Source organism: Zonotrichia leucophrys, chromosome 9 (genome assembly GCF_028769735.1).
Source record: "Zonotrichia leucophrys gambelii isolate GWCS_2022_RI chromosome 9, RI_Zleu_2.0, whole genome shotgun sequence".
In the NCBI taxonomy this organism is placed as follows: domain Eukaryota; kingdom Metazoa; phylum Chordata; class Aves; order Passeriformes; family Passerellidae; genus Zonotrichia; species Zonotrichia leucophrys.
In genome coordinates this window covers 9,274,189-9,292,532 of record NC_088179.1, presented here as the reverse complement: position 1 = coordinate 9,292,532, position 18,344 = coordinate 9,274,189, and the positions used below count along the sequence as shown (strand labels likewise).

The window sequence follows — 18,344 nt, the reverse complement described above, 5'->3', positions numbered from 1 at the left end:
CACTTGGGGATTTGGAATGACACAAAAAATACTTGGGAATCTCATGTCAGTAGCAATGAATTGGGAGATATAAAGTAGGAAGAAGAGACAAATCAAAACATTGGCAGTGGCAAAGTCAGTTGCCCAGAATCAAGATGATAACAGAAGCAATGGTTGCCTTGGGAGAAAGCTCCACTTCAGAGAAGAACTTCACAAAAATGACGCAGTTATTTGATTTTCCTTCTACTGCTTTATATGGAGTAATTTCTGAGAAGGTTCCCCATTGATTTCCATCCAGGTTACTATTGTACACACTGACACATGGTGACCATGCAGTTCAGGAGGCCTGGATGAAAGTTTTTATATCTAAGCCATGCTGACACCCACGTACTACCCCAATGTTCAGCTGGTCTGGGGAAAACTGTCCTTTCCTGAAAAAGAGATCTGCCTGTTTCTGCCCAAGAAATTTTTTTGTCCTTACATTTCCTTTATATGTCTGGGGAAGCACCTCTCAGCCTATGACTCTGCTCAGATCAATTCATTCTCCTCATGTTTCATAAACCTTCTTCCCAACCCTGCACCTGCTTTTTTGTATTTAGTGGGCAAGCACTGAAAACATTTGGACTCACCAGACAGATTTGGTACAATAATAGAGTCTCACTTTTCACATTGACAGTACTCCTTTACCATGAATAACAAGTAACTTCAATACCATGCTTCATTGCAGTTTAAAGAATTTTGAAGTTTTTTTAAAAGGTTTGAAGAATTCTTCCTATTCAATTCTATATTTTCAAGAAGAAAGGAAGGGTCTATGCCTCGTGCAGTTGTGGTTTAGCAAGTTTGTCTCTGAAGCACATCTTTTGCCTGTGTCTGTCTGAAATTTATTTTGTCATGCCTCGTGTATACAGATGCTTTGTCTGTGTTTGTTTTACACTGATTTCTCTATTTCCTGTGTGGATCTCTAGTATCACCACTGGCCACTGGTTGGGCCACAGCTTGAAAGGAAGAAGATGCCTATTGCCAGCATGACCTTAAAGTCACTTGGCACACTTTGGAAACTTGAGGACAGCTGGCACATTACTCCACATACCAACAACATGCTGAAATGGATTCTTCCACTCTCACTGATGCTTTCTCATTGTCACCTTCAATGCTTATTTTCTTCAGATATTTCATAATTCAATAGGGCATGGAGAAGAGCTATCCACTTATCCTGGAGCACTTAGACCAATGAAAGCATCTGTATGGGTGAATATTCATCAACTAAATATTAATAGGTTAGTTAACATCCAGCTGGCTGAGCAGCAAAAATATTTATGCTGCTTGCCGAATGCATTATTCAATTCACTCTCCAAGTCAGTCTGTAAACACACTACGAATCAACACAGCCACAGGCACACAGAAAGGAGCAGACTGGCCTCCTCCATAACCTTGCTTTTGTACACAGTCTGCTGGTTTGCTTTTCTTGGACTTGGGCAGTTACTCTGAAGGTTGATTAGGTTTGTTTTTGTTCTGATTTCACACTGTGTGCCAGATTTCTGACTGTTCCTTTCAGAAATATAGATACAATAATGGATCTCATTATTATATCTCTTCTCTCATCTCCTGGAATTCTGCAGGGGTTTCAGAAAGGACAAGAATTGTGCTTTTTTCAGTTGTTTTTCTTTACTGCTAAGTAAAGATTCTGTTTCTGCTGTGACAAGCAGAATCAGACATTCAGCACATAAAAAAACTCCAAGACACTGTCTGAGTATGTTTCTGAATTATTTTCTTTGCTTTAGGAAAGCAGAAAGAAGTGTCATAATTTCCAATTTGGATCTATGAGCAACAGCAAGAGATTACCATTTCCTTGCCAAAGAGACTCCTTTCATCTGGCATCAAAGAAATAAAACCTATCACACACAGATGAAGTATTAGTTCCTTTATCTCCCAGTAATATATGTTCCAGTATTAAGGAAACTATTGTGATTTCCATGGTGATCCTCACCAAAAGGTGCTTCAGACACGCTTCCATCTAGCTTATTTTGTCTCAGTGGCTATATTTTTGGACCAAATAAATACTGTATTCTACTGTAATTAGTGGTCTCAGTAACAGCACACCACTTGGGGAAAAAATAGTCCATAAAAGGTTTATTCTTTAATTGCTGCACAACTCACTGCTCTGTATTCTGCAGCGCATTATTTTTCAGCTATGGGCAGTTTACTCACTCTGCTGGGGCTATCTGGGTTTTCCTATTCAATGCCAAGAATCTTAAAGGAAAAACTACTTCTAGTAAATATCAGGGATGCTTTCTAGCATTTAGAAATTCATGTTTATCTCTTGTGGATGATACTGAGACAGCTCAGTATTAACACCTGAAATGAGTAGTCTTGGATATCTTGAGAAGTCCCTCAGTTACAGAATTTCATGGTGTGGAGCTGAGTTCTATCAGCCATCCTGAGAGGCACACAGGGAAGGCTCTGTAGGCCAGGGGATGCAGGGCATGTGAGCAGCCTTTAGAGATGCTCTTTGCAATCAATGGGCAGCATGAGGTCTGAATTCTGCAGATTCTTGGGGATAGCCAGGAGGCTGTGAAATATTATGCACAAAAATTTTCATAAAATTCACCTGGTGTATGTGGAAATTTAGTGGTGTTATTTTGCACAGCTTCCAATGTCACATCTCTCACAGTGACATGGTTTGAAAAACACACTGCAGGTCTCTGGGAGCCAGGTGCATTGTTAGGGGGGCACAGTGGGTCTCAGTCTCCTCTCATGGCACCCACAGTGGCCACAACACTCTGGAGTGGGACCACAGCCCCCTGACACCAAACCCACAGACAAAATCAGCTGCAGTGGGCTGAGCACCACTGCACTCTTGGGTTTAAACTCAGTCTTGACAGCACCAGGAGGGTTACACGTGGAACCACACAAGCATTTAGCTCCAAAGGGCAGCATTAAGGATGAGAATTTTAAGAGAGACTGTGCAACACAGAAATACAGGCTTTCCAAGCACAAATAGGATTGCCTTAAAGTTGTGTATTTAATTATGTGTCTAAGCACTCATATAAATGGCTGGTTTTCCAAAACTGCAGGGGCTTCCAGCATGACTAAAGATGTAGAGGCTTGGCTGATTGTATTTGGGACATGGGGTGTTGTAGGATTTTCTTCAATAATGCACAGTGCTGAAATGCCACAAGATTTTATGGAAATATTTCAATCAGTTTTATACCAACGTGCTATGGCTTTCTATATTCTCCAGAAGTACAAAAACCCTTCGCAATTTTTATTTTTGGATCTCAATGGGAAGAGTTCTTTATCCATCCAAGGAAGCCTTCATTCTGCCTATCCTAATCTTAATTCAAAAAAATGCTCTGGCTGTCACTTACGTTGGAGAAGCTTCTTATCCTGTCACAGTCTCTTCTTTGCACATGAAAAGAGAAATATTGCTTATTTGCTACAGCTGCCAAGAAATGCATTTTGAATTAAACAAGGCAATGTGACAGGCTGGGAGCAATCACATAAAAAAAAAAAAAAAAAAAGGAGAAGAAGAAAAAGAAAGCATGTATGCTGGAAAAATACATCACACCAAGTGTCTTCATACTGGCCTAAAAAGAGATGAATAAGCTGAAATACAACTTGAAGTTATGAAACATTATGGTGCAATAAACTATATAGTATTATGCTATCTAAAAAAAGCATTTAGTATTTTGCTATTGGCAGAAGCCAGTTAGTGCTAAAATATCACAGCAGCACATCAAACTGAACAGTTTTCACAAGGGGAGCACTGAACCTGTGGAACTCAATGTAACCAGACACCCATAGGTCAAAAGTTTAGCAAGTCTCAAACCCAAGTCAGGTAATGATCAGAACCACGTCTGAAAAGGAACCCTCTGTTTGGGTTTAGGGGATATTTTGCCCAAAAGGAAAAGCTGATAGTGGAATATACTTTGTGTCCTGAAATATGGGTGTTTATTTTCTTTGTAAAGCTTTTGTTGTAGGATTTGGCTGTGTTTGTTTGCTATTTCCTGGCTTCTTTGAAATACAAGTAAGTGTTTTGTATCTTTGTTCAGGTTTTTTGTGTGTGTTTTTCTTACACTTAGGCAATATTTTTACTCCAGCAGAATCGGTGTGATCCCACATCCTGGAGGTCTCACAGCAGGACCATGGGCATTGGTGGGATGTCCTCAGTGTGCAGCTCCCATACTGCTCATCTCATTACAGGTGACAGGCTCTGCTTAGGAGAGCCTGTGAGCAGAGAACATGAATGACAGGTGCAGGCAAGATCTGAGCCTCCTGGGCAGTAACATAAAACCCCAGCATTAAGTTCCTTTCATGTGAAGAATCCTTGTGGGTTTAGGAGCACAGTGATACTGCCTGTGAGGAGAAAATGTAGGGGTTTGTGGCACAGACCTGGCTGGCATGAACTGACTTTTTGCTGCTATTCCCTTCTTACAACAATGGAAGCATCTTGTGCCTTGGACTTTTCAGGCTTTGTCCCATTCCCAAATAGATGAACTTAAAATATTCATTGCTTTTGGAAATCAACAATGATGACCAGTAATTGCAATGAAGGGTGGATATTTCCTCCCTTCCTGATTACCTACAATCTTTTCAGATGGAATATTTATGGCTGGCTGAGTGACAAGCTGGTGGCAATTCAAAACCAGGATGCAAGAGAGTTTCTGAGATTTTAAAGGCAAGGCAGTGCCTGTCTCCAGCAGCAGGTGGCAATGCAAAATGCTTCTTTGTTGCTGTTAGGAAAAAAGCAGCAACATTCCAGAAAATACTCTTCAAGTCTCCTGGAGTGAAGTTATACAGATTCTGTATTACAGACTGTGTTTGGCTGTTCATGATAATTGCACTGACTTTCCCAAAAGTCAGCATGCCCCCAAATCACACTGCTTTCCATAAGAAATTATAGGATGCCAAGAAACAGAAAGTGCCCTCGACAAATTCTGTCACAGAACAATCAGGCACTAGAGACAGTGATAACTGTGTGCAGCTGACAGCCCAGGCTCTTTGAACAAAATGGACAGAAAGTTCAAGATGCTGTTTGAGGATGGCTCATTCTCCCTTGGATCTTACTAGCAGTTTCAGAGTTGGGGAGAATCCACCAAAAGCCATGGTTCTCACCCAGGTATTTGGCCAGGCCACCCCAGTTCCCAGCTGGAGCAGAGCTGCCTGATGAGTGCCTGTGGGAAATCCATTCACACCCTTTCTCTTTTGCAGCAGAGCAATTCAACTCCATTAAAAAAATTTATTTCAATATTGCCCTAATAAATGCCTGTACCAGTGTGAACTAGGAGGTAGGTACCAAGCTGCAGTGTTTCAAGGACATGTCTACATAAAAAAAAAAAAAAAAAAAGTAGCTTTTTTTTTTTCCTGTTATCTATGATGTTGCAAAGAGAGTAGCAGCAGTGATGACTGTACTGGGGACTGGCTAGATTTTATTTGAGGCAAATCTAAGTTCTATTTCCTAGTGCAGAATTACTTTATCTCCTTGACTCCAGAAAGCATTTGTATTCATATGAAAGTATTAAATCTCTCTTCTTGCATTCTGTTACAGTTTTAATTTAATTGCAGAGAATGAGCTGTTACAGTTCATGTACAAGTTCATTGAGGAGAGCTGTGTGCAGCATTCTCAATGCAGTGCCCCACCAAGCAACCAAGCAAAGGTAAAACGTGTTGCTCAGGGAACAGCAAGAGACACGGGGGAAAAAATATTCAGGGCAGATGAGAGGCAATATTCATCAAATGAAATATCATAAATCTGCAGGGAAAGAAAAGTTATAATCAGCTCTCATATTTTAATCATTGAAAGGAATCAAAATTCGGCCAAGAAAATAAAATTTTCCTTTGACAGTCCTAGCCGTGTAAGACAAAGTTATAGTTAACTAAATCAAGGCATGATTCAACAACTATTACAGTTTGCTGATGCCAAATGGAGACTGAGGCCAACATGTTTTGTCTGCTTTTGGAGATAAGCCAACTCTTTAAAATAAAACTGCTGCAGAAATGTTGGACAGCAGTGTTATATTTTGCTAAGAGCTTACTCTTCAGTTTTAACTTCTTTACTACTCTGGTCCATAGTGTCATCTTGCAGAACTGAAAAGTTTGGTACACATCTTTGGTCTAATTTTCATATGTCCCAGTACTTTGATGTGGTAGCTTAAACCCATCCTTTAACCTGCATTAGCACAGATGATGGTCTAAGACACTGGGGACAGAATTTTTACCAAAAGCTATGAACTTATCTGGAAAATTCCCACCTTCCAGGAAGCTTTGTAAGAAGAGACAAGTAAGGAAATGGCAGTAGCACAAAAAAGACCTGTGCTAGAGTCATAAGTTTTTGCAGAAAAGTCACTTTCACTGCACCAGGAAGGACTGTTTGGGGGGTCTGTAGCAAGCAAAGCTGGACTACATGATTGCTGCAAATGACATTTCATACCAGCAAAGACTCTTCAACTTATACACTGAGTTTCAGGTGTCATTTTCAGCAAGTCAGGGACAATGTGAGTCCCATTATCACCCAGGGAAGCGATGTTCTGGGTGAGCTGTGAGCATCTTTGCTCACTCAGCAGTGTAAACACTCCTTGCTGCCACTCACTGCCCAGCAGATCTCTCAGGCAAGAATGATTTCTTGTCTGAGCAGCTCATTCCTGCTCTTATACTTACTGAACACTGACCATGAGGCATCAGCACTAGACATGCCAGCTGTCCTTAAAGGGGATATTTCTCACAGTCCAACTAAGAAGCAATGAAGTTACTCTTTTATGAGAGCTGTCAAATCTCAAAAGCACCAATACAGTACTGGTGCAAGGGCCATAAATATCTCTTTGTAGATGTCTATTCATTTATCAGTTCCATTTGTCTTGGTCAATTTGTAAACAAGGCTGCATTATAATGCCATGGTTTATGGCAATTTACTATTTAATGTATTAACGTTTTTGAATAATAAAATGAATAGGTGTTTATCTGAGACTTCTGAAATCCATAGTCACTTTTCTAGAAATTTATGTACAAGCAGAAAACAAAGGCTGTCTGTGTCCTGTAAGGCCCCTCAGTAAGACAGCCTTGCTTTTGCAAAGTGTATTTTTGTTACTTCATGTGATACATGAACTTATGAACTTCCTGAGGTGCCATCCTAGGAGTGCCTTTGCCTTTTCAATGTCAGGTGGAATCCTTTACTTCTTTTGAAGTAGTTGGCTAATATGCTTAGGTGCTGCTATTCCATGCCACCATCCCAGCTGTTCCAGCAGAAGCACAGCACAAGCCTTTTTAGTGTAGCACTCAATGGGCAGGGCCAAATCTAGAAGATATTTGGAAATCTAAAGAATCTGGATGCTTACTACATCAGTGTATCTTTAGAGACTCTTCAGCTCACAAGGAGATTGATGAGATCTCCCTGTGCCGTGCTTGACGTACCTGAACTGTTGCCCCCAGCCAGCATGGTTGGGCTGACAGAGGATCTCCCCAGCCTGCTGGACACCATGGGGGGGCCTGGTGTTCCATCCCATTCCTGAGCTTTCCCTGGCTCCCTGCAGGAAGCTGTCCCATGATGTCCTCTCTCTTTGTTTTCCAGCTTTGGTAGTGGTTCAGTGCTGTGGCTTCTGATCTTCAGCTCATCTAGTGGTTCTACAAAATACATAAATGCACATTTCATTATAGAGTAACTGCTAATCATCCACATCATGCAATAATCTTTTGCAAAATACTCCATATATATCAATGATAAATCCTTTAAGGGCAGTTTATAGCATGGTTTTACCATCTAGGCCAAAACCCTGTAGTTTACATAGGTTTCAGTACACTTTTTATTAATTAAAAGCACACACCATGAAGCAGATGGATAAAATGTAACATTTCTGTTACAACTTTCATATGCCAGGAAAATAATTTGGAAAATGGTTCCCTACCAAATTGTGGTTTATTAAAAATTTATACAAATATTTGAAATCTTTTCAGCTGTCATTTCATTAGGAACAAGTTCTTCTTCAGGCACTTTCTAAGGAAGCTCTCTCCTAGGGCGATATTGTGCAAGCAACATATCTGTACTTCTCATAAGCTCTAATAAAAGCACACAATCCACAAAACAAAACAGCACAAATCCATTTTGGGTGTGCCCAGCACCATAACCTATAGAATGAAATTGTAGTTGGTTGGAAAAGCCTTGGAGCCAGAAAATTACTTTCTGTTTGAAACACCACAAGTCAATGAAAAGAGGAGCAATTCTAAACACAGTTGAATGACTTTTTCAAGTGACGCAGTGATGTCTGCTTTCTTCATCGCTGGTGATTTTCTGTTCTTTTCTCAAGACCCCAATTTCTTGTCTTGCAGGTTGAGCAATGCATGGAGAAAGAATTAATTCCTGCTCTTTCCCATCTGTAGCTATGAAAAATTCCCATGGGAAACTAGATACAGAAGAAACATTAGATTGCTCTTTAGTTGTAGGAGCTAATTACTGTGCTACTCAGTTATTCAAAGCTGCTGTTCACCTCATTTTGAAAAAAAAGATCAGTTTGGAATTTTAGATCTCAAACCAAAAGAGATTCTTACACCAGTTCTAGTCACAGAGATTTATTAATCCACCCCCTGATGGGTGGATTAATAAATTTAATTTCTGTATGTATCTACAGTCTTGGAATCCATATTTGACAGAGATAACAATCTTCCCTTGAACTCTATGTCAAAAACTTTTAGTGGCTTCAAGGGCATTTGGAAGATTTGAGGGAGCCAAGCCAAGAGAAAACGCCAGGAGCCATTGAGAGGCAGAAGATGCCAGCAGTTCCCTGAGAGGCTGTGCTGAATGGCAGCACAGGATTTATAGTCTGAGCTGCCCCTTCCTCTCCAAGTCCCCCCCATGGCCAGGAACTGGGACTGTTCAACCACTCAGATGATACAGTCCCAGAAAAGGATCACATTCAAAGCACTTTGATTTTCCCGTGGCTCAATGCCCCACAGACTGTTACCTGTGGTACAGCACACAGGGGAAGATGCACTGCTAGACAGCTGTGATGGGCAGAGACCCCTCCTATGCATAACAGTGACAAAATCTCTCCTTGTTTTGGGTTCTTTGACATTCCAGTGTGCAGATGACCTTAATGAGCAACAACCCGGCCAGCCTGGGGTTTCCTCAATGAAACGTCATACAGAAGACATGTAAATATATCTAACCGGATATGTGGTGCAAGATGTACTCATTAGTGTATTTTGTTAATTACAATCGGTTAATAGTAAAATTAAAAATACTGAAGATATCTTACCACAGCCTGCAAGTAGTAACACTGCATGAAAAAATGATTAAACAACCCCGGGCTGGGGTGAACTGTAAAATTTATGGATTCTGTAAAATTCATGTGACAAAGACCTTCAAAACTCAAACTTCTTCCATGAACTTTTAAGTCATCTACCTGCTTTAGTCTATGCAAAAAGACACTGCAGTGAAAATCCAGTGTTTGTTTTTCCCAGTTGGTAACCCCAGTGGGGTACAAGGTTAAATAACAGTCTATATCAATGTAACATGACATCTGCCTTTCAGGGACCTTTGCTAGGAGGTGTCTGTGACACAGATCTGTCTGGGACTGCACAGAGAGACCTGCTAATACAAAGAGCTGTGCAAAGAGAGGGAGAGCCCAAATTATTACCAGGATTAGAACTGTTTCAGTTGACAGCATCGAGCTATCAAAAATACTGATGTGTTTTCTCACATAACAGATGCATGCAATCATATGTGATTTTTTTTCTTCACACCAATAACATTCACTTCTTTAAGATACTACTTATTCGGGAAAAGGAATGATAAAAACAAGTTTCAAAATTCTTTGGAAATGCACACAGTACATTCTTTGGAAATACCCACTAGTACAGGATTGTGCCTAGATTGCAGTTTATTCTTCACAGTAAAATGAAGAGAAAGCCAGAAGACTAGAATATGTTTTTATAAAGTAAGAATTGGGCCCTCCAAGTGCCCTACCAAATTAATGCATAATTCAATAGAGTTGATATACTATGTCATCCAGCTGCTCCTGGAAGTGACTACCTTAGTGAGAACCTTCTCTGTGTGTGCCTCATTTGAGCATCTCCCCCTGAAATTTCACACACATGCAGTCAGCCCTTGTCATAGTGGAAATGCTAAGAGTGTGTAGCTAAGGATTTATCTACTTCAGTTTACTTAACACAGAAACATTTGTACTTGTAGCCTGATAAAAAAGATCTGTGCATTCTTAGTTTTTACTGTCAGCTGAATTAAAGCACAGCTTTTGCAACCAGCTGGAAACTATGGAACTATTCAGACTAAATAAAGATTTGGTTTATAGTCTAATTTTTATAAGGTGTAGAAAATCAGTTTTCAGCTGGCTGTCTAGACTTTGTAAATTTACGTTCCACTATCCTTTCTTAGGGATTTTCAGTTCACAGTTTATCTGAAAAGTAATATATCCTAAAAATGAAAAGCAGATTGAAACAGATTATAATGTCATGTAGCCCATCACAGGGCCTGAGTCATTATTATTTGGTGATCCTTATCAGTAACAATGATACACAGACAGAAAACAACATGTCAGTGTTTTCTGTAGTTTTCTGTAATATTACTTTCCAGGTCACTGGCAAATACAGATAAAAAAAAATGAAAAAGGAAATTATTGCCTCACTTTTACTCTAATATTTTGGGGAGAAGTTTAGAATAATTTCAGTTTCTTTAATAAATGTCAATGGGAATCATACTCAAACTCAATTAAAATAAATTAAAAAACACTGTGCTACTTCTTGGACAATTAAAAGAGCACTTCAGTTCCAATGTGCCCCGGACAGCTCCAGAAATGCAGAATGCTCCCCTGCCAGCTCTCAGCCCATCCCTGGCCCATTTGTTGACTGTGCCAGCCACTTGGATGTTTTTTATCTTGTCACCTACTCCTTGCTGCAAATGTAGCTCCACAGAGCAAGCCAAGTGGCACAAATGATTGTGTCTCACAGGAGCACATTCCCTGCTCCATGCTTTGGCTCCTGCAGCCTGGCACAAGGCACTGGCAGAGGGCAGAACACACCTGCAGTTACCTGTGGGGTGGGGATCTTATCATCCCCTGAAAAGCAAACCAGGACATTTTACACAGAGTAACCCTTTATAATAGATAGAGCAGGACTTAAATGGCCACATTATCCCTATTGATCCCATCCTGAAAACAGGAACTCTTACCAGTCAGATTTATCTGTGTGTACAGAGACACAGCTGAAAGGTAACAGCAGCTGCTGCGCAGCTCTTCTTAATTTTTTTTATTTGGGAAGTGCAGAAACATAGGTTGGATATAGGTTATCTTGTGCTGTTAAAACCTGAATGGTGGGAAATACCAAAGCTCAGTATTATGCTGGGAGCTCACTGAGTCATATGGTGACTACCAGAAAATCCTTTTGCAGTCAAGTGCTGCTTTTTGAAAAGCTGAAATTATTATGGAAAGCATCTTTATTGTTCAATAATTCTTCCACCAAAGTGGTACATAAAAATGTAAATTTCAAGAAATAATTCACTGCTTTAAATATTTATGGACACAGTTGGTTAAACTGCCATAAAGGCACTCAAATGTTTCAAGTACTTTCAGCTGTCATGGTATTTCAATATGTAAAGATATGCATTTTTGTATTTATTTCACCTGAATCTCAGACTTTTCCATTTAAAGTATGAGATGCTTAAAATCTCCTATAAACTATATATTTTACAGATAATTGGTATGTACAATCTCCCCTTTAGGAAAGGTGTCCTAATAGCTGTGGGCTAGGTAAGGCTGGCACGTGAGCTGTGGTACAAGAAAACTTGGAAATGCTACAGGAAATGAGAAACAGAGTCAGTTGTAACTTGGATGTAAGAAAACTGAAATTATGGCTACAGAAAACATCTTAATAAAAAAGCTATCATTCAAATAAGTATGACTCTGTGGCCAGTCTTCCACTCTGTTCTTAAACACAAATTAATTTCAGGTCCAGGTGGCTTCTTAGTGCAATGCTAAGTGGTAAATGGCAGAACCTTTATTACTGCTTGGGGTTTGGGGGAAGAAAGAAAAGCCATTGTCTTAAGGAACTTAAAATGAGGATTGCTCTCTGCCATCTCTCTCAGCTGTGAGCTGAAATGTATAAGCTAATCCATACATTAATAATTTATTCCTTTTTTTCCTTTGTGTTTGTTATAAACCTAAATAAATAATATATCTAGGCAGAACTCACATACTGGGGGAGCAAATGGTCTAAAATTCAGCAGTCACATGCAGGTGCAAACAAAGTCGTTCAGGATGGGGTTTAGATGTGAGCCAGAGCTCCTGATCTCCTCCAGCCTCGACAGATCAGTGCTCACCTTGTCTGGCCACAGGGCAGGGATGGCCCTGGCTGAGGGAGCAGCAGTGCAGAGCACCCCAAGGGCACAGCTGGAAGGGGCAGATGCAGGATGAGACTGCAGCCAGCACCTGTGTGAGGGTCAGTGAGACATGGCCAGGCATGGTGTCCCTCCTGCCACTGCTGGCACCAGGGCAGCCTGTGCCTCACTGACCCCTTCCACAGGCACTGCATGTGCAGCAATACTGGGCCTTCCAGAGAGCCCCAGAGTTTCTTCTGTCTGCACACCAGGGCTTTTTATTTACCTTTACTGCACATTTAAAAATTAGAGCTGCCCTTTAATGGATTTCCTGATGTCCAGTGCTTTGTCTGAATTGCACAGGTGTCAATTTATCCCAACCTCTCCCAAAGAAAAATAACCAGCTATTAATACCACATGCAAGAAACATGGATAATGCTTAGTGTTTCAACCATTAAAAAAAAAGAAAGAGCATATTATACTGTCAATGAAACCCATATCCTCATCTTTATTAAGTATAGTGGCTCGTCAATTCTGACTTCATCCACTTGCTAACTAAGCATTAGTTTGCTTTGCATATCAATTTTTAATACCCCTTTTTTACTGTTAAGTGAGAGTTGCAGCAGCCAGCTTGTTCAATTAAAAGCAGCTCTGACCTAGTTCCATGCAAAATCAATAGAAAGCCTGAAATTCTCACAAAACATCTAACATTTAGGGAAGACATGGCTGAACTTCTTCTTAGTGTTCATGAAGCATGTTTCTGTGAACAGTGTAGGCCTTTTTTCTTTTTTATAATGTGGTGAAATCCAGGGAAGATCACAGTGGTCTGCTACAGACAGCCAGGGAGGGGAAGAGGGATTGATGAGGAAAATGCATTTAGTTGATTTTCTGTGGCTGTCCCAAACCTGCTAAGTGTGCAATCCTGCTTAGGAAAACAAGACAGGAAAAGAAAAAGTAACAGTACAACTAACTGAAGACTAATGAAAGAAGGGATAGATTTATAGAAAAACATTTATAGCATAGATTTATCAATCAAGGCTTCAGAATAAAAATATTCAATGAAAATTATGGAATTTATAATCTGGTTGAAAAAATAGAATGGAATTCTTTAAGTTCCAATAAACTTCAGCTGTTGGCATTAGTCCCTTTAAAGACAAATTTTAAAAAATTCACCATTATAAGACACATTCAACATTATTTGATGTCATATAGTTTGAGGAAAAATCCTCTTGTATATTGATTGAGATAAAGGAAATGTTTTACTATTAAATAAGGAGAGACATTTTTTATCCCTAGAAGTGTTCAAAAAATGTGAGGATATGGCACTTGAGGACATGATTTAATGTTGAATATGGTGGTGGTGCTGGGCTGACAGTTGTAACTCTCTTAGAGGTCTCTTCCACCTTTAATTCTGTAATTCTATGACTGATCCAAGATGATAATATTTTGGCATTTATTACAGAAGTGATGACAATCACCTGTTTCAAACAAGACCATCATTATTTGTAATTATTCACTCTGTGCTTGATCTTTTAATTGTGCCTGTTCTGCTGCAAATCATATCACAGCTCCATCATCTGACCAAAGAGGCCACATCTGGAAGATATGCACTGTACAGATGTGCTACTAAAGCAAATAAAAGCAGTGTCCTGGGACTCAACATTACATCAAATAGCAGTCTATTAACAAGTTTTCTACTTAATTCACACTAGTCACAATTACATAATTAGGCACAACACTTTATTATGTGACAATCACTGCTCTAATCTTTTTTATCATTTTCCTTTCTGACCTTCGAATGCTGGAAATTGCTGACTTGGACCTAGGAAAACCTTAACAGAAGCCTTTGTCTTCTGGTACAAAAGGTCTTCTGGTCTTGGGCAAAAAACCTAATTACAACAAGTCAAAGGGAATTCTGTTATTGCCTTCAACAGAGCAAGGGTTTTCCTTGCAGCAGTTATTAGGTGATTCATATGAATGTATGGAATAGCTGATTATGGGGAGCTGCAAACAATTCTCTTACAAAGTTTGTGCACCCAGATCTGCTGATAATCCAGGCTGTGCTTTCAATTAAAAAACTAAATGTGTGCACAAACATTTCATACCCACAGGTGGGTATGAACAAGGTCTATGACTGTTTGCAGCAGGTAGGATTTAAGTAGGAGAAGGAAGGAGCCTGAAGAGTCTGAGTGTGGCAGGCTTGAGAAACTTTGGTTTCACTGCCATGAGCCTTGGGCTAATTAGCAACACACATTGCACATAAGCACAGACTGCCATGCCCACCCTAAACTCCATAATGATCAAAGAAAACTCTGTTAATGAAACCTGTAATGAAACTGTGAAAATCAGTCTCTGTAAAGGTGGCCCAACAGTTACCTGGCACTTGATTTGAAAGAATGGTGCCCACTCTCACTTAAAAGCTTTCCTTCTCAGCCCCATTCATTTCCCCTCTCACTCATTCCGTTATTCAGGTTATTGAAATATACCCTTGATCTTTGAATGAGGACACAATGGTTTGATGGCTCCTGCACACAACCCAACACAGTATGGCAAGAAATCATAAGGCAAGAGTGAGCCAAAAGAGCTGAAGTATAGAGACATGTCAAGAAAAATGTTTTGTAGAAAGTTCATGACCTTATGTTTCAAACTTCACTTCAAAAACATCAATCTTTCATGGAAGTCCTGACTATATTAAACTTGTCAACACTCTTCTGTCAACTTTTCTGCTGAAAAACAGCCTTTGAACTCTGTCAGGAGTTTGAATGTAAGGTTTTTCCATTTTCTGAACACTTTAATTTCTTCTAAAGAGTATGTTTTTATCCAGGTTCAGTAGTAAATGTTAGTCAGAAAATGAAGATATAGTAAAGGATATAGATTGTGGAAACTGGAGACAGAAACCTTCCCTTTTGTATGTGCACACAAAAATATAAATTTCAAAGTTGAAGTGAAAATAAATTGTTTCCTGGCTATTTTGTCAAGGGTTTAACTAGCTGTATGAAAAATATTTTCATTAATGCATTTCTCTTTATTTTCTTCATTGATGAATTTAAAAATTTGCCTTTCATTATTAGAGCAGACATGCCAATTGCAGAGCTCTCCTTTCATCTATTATGTTACCTATAAGAGAGGATCTTGACACTTCCTGAACACTGACCTCACCTGAATTTTGCTCTCTCTTACAGAGCCAGGCACAAGCACCTAATGCTGCTGTGCAGCCTCTGTGCCTGGCTCTATGTCAGGATCCCAAGAAATTTTTGCTCTGCAAGTAAATGCTTAAGATTCCTCTCAGTTTTAGAATGAAACCTTTGTGTCATTCTGGCTTTCTATGTATTTTATCAGAATTATTTTAGGCCCTCCCCACTTTCTAATTAGAGGTTTGATTTTGTGAACTGGTTTTATTCTTGCTAGAAAAGCAACTGTGGAGCCATGCCAGCACAGACTTCCGATATTGAGGAAATAAGTAGAATTGCAGATGGTCTTGTAACAGCTCTGGCTGATGTCTGTGCTTGCAAGGCCTCACAATTATTGCCTTCACAAGTGTGCAGAGCAGCTACTGTGGCTGGCACAATGCTGTGTCTGTGTTACAGCACATGCAAACTACACACAAATCATACAAACATTGCTGAAGCAGTAAACTAGCTACAGATTTCCTGGAAGAAGGTACTTTTTGAGTCATGAATTCAGATTCACACACAAAAATAAAGTAATTGCCATCTTCAGTAAAATTAAACACACAGCTTCTCTCTTTCAGATGAGTAGTTACAAGAACAATGGTTCTCCTTACTCATTCTTCAATGCCAGATAAAGCGCTAATTGCATGTTACTGTTTTAACAATAAAATAATTATTAGGAATGGATAATTCTATTCAAAAGAGTGAAAGGAATGTGAACCTTCACATCAAATTGAATGTAAAGGAACCTGATTCTTTAATATGCACGATTATCCTCACAATTATTTCCTCAGTGTTCCTGTACTTTTCACCTTATCTATACCTAGCATGTTTGTACACCCCAGCAATTTCATCGTTTGATATTTGAATCACTTACATGTATAACCTAAATAAAACCATTTCTAACACTTACATTTTTCTTATTACTGATAGTCTTGGAAGGTTGAGAGAAAATTTCAGGGGAAGCATATCTACCTCTCCTCATTAAGAGCCCAAGACCCTTTATCAGAATATTATCTCTTCTCCCGGGCAACTAATGAAAGTAAATGAGGAAATGGCCTCAAACGGGACCAGGGGAACTTTGGGTGAACATCAGGAAGAACTTTTTCATTGAGAGAGTTGTCAAGCATTGGAACAGACTGCCCAGAGAAGTGAGGGAGTCACCATCCCTGGAAGGGCTCAGGAAATGACAATATATGGTTTGTTTAGCAAGGTGGTGGTTGGTCACAGGTTGGACCCCATCTTGAAGGTCTTTCCCAATCTCAGTGATTCTATGGGTAGATTAGACAGTACACTGACAAAAATGTGCAACATAACATGTTCATTCACTACTCAATGTTTATATTATTCACTGCAATATTCTAGAAGCCAAAGTACAGACTGGTCTTGCACGGAACAGCACCCTGGGACAAAGAGAAGATTCTCTTGTCATAATTTATAATGGGATCCCCTGAAGTAGATCTTCAGGGACCTTTGGATTGGGTCTTTAAGGATGGAGTTTAAAAAATGAACTTTTTCAAGCAGGAACCAAATCAGTCGCGCCAACTTTTTTAACTATCTCTATACACTTGCCTGTGGAAAATGTCAAATAGGGTTCAAAGTGCTTTATGAACACTGTGCTTTACACTATACACACACCTTCCTACTAATAATCTCTAGTTTTACTTTTAGGACTTAACAACCAAAAATGCACTTGAATCCTAATGCAAAGAAAATCTGACTCTTAATTCAGAAAAAGATTGATTTCCAGGCCCAGTGTTTGGTTGTAAAGAGAAGTTCTGAAATAGCTGGCAGCTCGTGCTCTCAGGCCACTGGCACTGGCACTGGCAGCCCATCCGATGTGTCTGAGCCAACTTCCTGAGTGGAGGAAACATAAATAACCCTGCACCGTTCGATTAAATCAAAGCACTTCCATTCCTATCCTCCCTTTTTTTTTCCTTAGTTCTTTCACAATAGGACCTGATACCCTGCACTGACACACCATCCCCTGAAAAAACTGCAGTAGGAAATTTTAAGAAAATGTATTTAGCAGTTTTGTTGAAGCCAATATATGCTTATGGAAAACATCACCAGATTAAGCATTTCTTGCAATTAAGATTGAGCACCCATAAGTTGGTCATAAATTGTGTGGTCCTGCTTGAAACAGAAAGGCAATAAATGCTCCAATTCAGCATCCTGCTGTATCACTGCACCATTTTGAATACAAGCTGTTCTAGTCACAAAGGACACATTTATTTTCTTGAAGCCAGAGACACAGATGGTATAAACTGGAGTACCTCTCCCGATTTCAAATAAAAAGCAGTGATTTATAAGTGCTGAGGATTTGGTCTAAAGGTCAAGATATTTCTCTGGCTTAGAAAGCTCCATTCAGGGGAGTGGGGAAAATCAATGGCACTTAAAACTGAGAACCTATTATCATTATCCACATCCTTAAGTGCAGCACGTGTTCCTCTGCCTATTTACAATATAGTGAACTGGGTGCCAGTAAGTGAATTCAAGGCATTTTTCACCCTCTATTTTTGACAACTTTCAGACATCTCACATCTTACTGTACGTTAAACCTAAAGCAAAAGTGTTTTTAATTTCTTTACCTGGAGCAATCTTTTACTTGAAATATAACAGAGAGAGAATTACTTCATCTCTTTTTCACCCCTTACAAGTTTATTTCTTCATCAGAAAAATAAATTTTATCAAGCAGTCAGGTAATACAAAGAGAAGGAATAAATAAATCTGTATACATCAATCAGAGACAGCAGCTGTTTCCAGAAAAACCTGAGCAATTATTTATGAAATTATGTCTTCTTGAATGCTTCTGCATGCCCTCAGAATCCCGGGAGGGCCTGATTTCCTGATGAGCCTAAATTGCTGAATTAGAAGAT

General features: G+C 39.5%; 1 protein-coding gene across 6 annotated transcripts in view; it reads right to left on the bottom strand.

The window, feature by feature from the left end:
- Nucleotides 1-18,344, bottom strand: part of NYAP2 (neuronal tyrosine-phosphorylated phosphoinositide-3-kinase adaptor 2) — a 154,216-nt gene that overhangs the window by 27,843 nt on the left and 108,029 nt on the right. For all 6 annotated transcript variants that reach the window (XM_064720731.1, XM_064720734.1, XM_064720733.1 and 3 more), the window contains one exon: nucleotides 7,387-7,596. In XM_064720731.1, coding sequence (XP_064576801.1) covers nucleotides 7,387-7,596 — 210 coding nt within the window. The remainder of the gene's footprint in view (nucleotides 1-7,386; nucleotides 7,597-18,344) is intronic.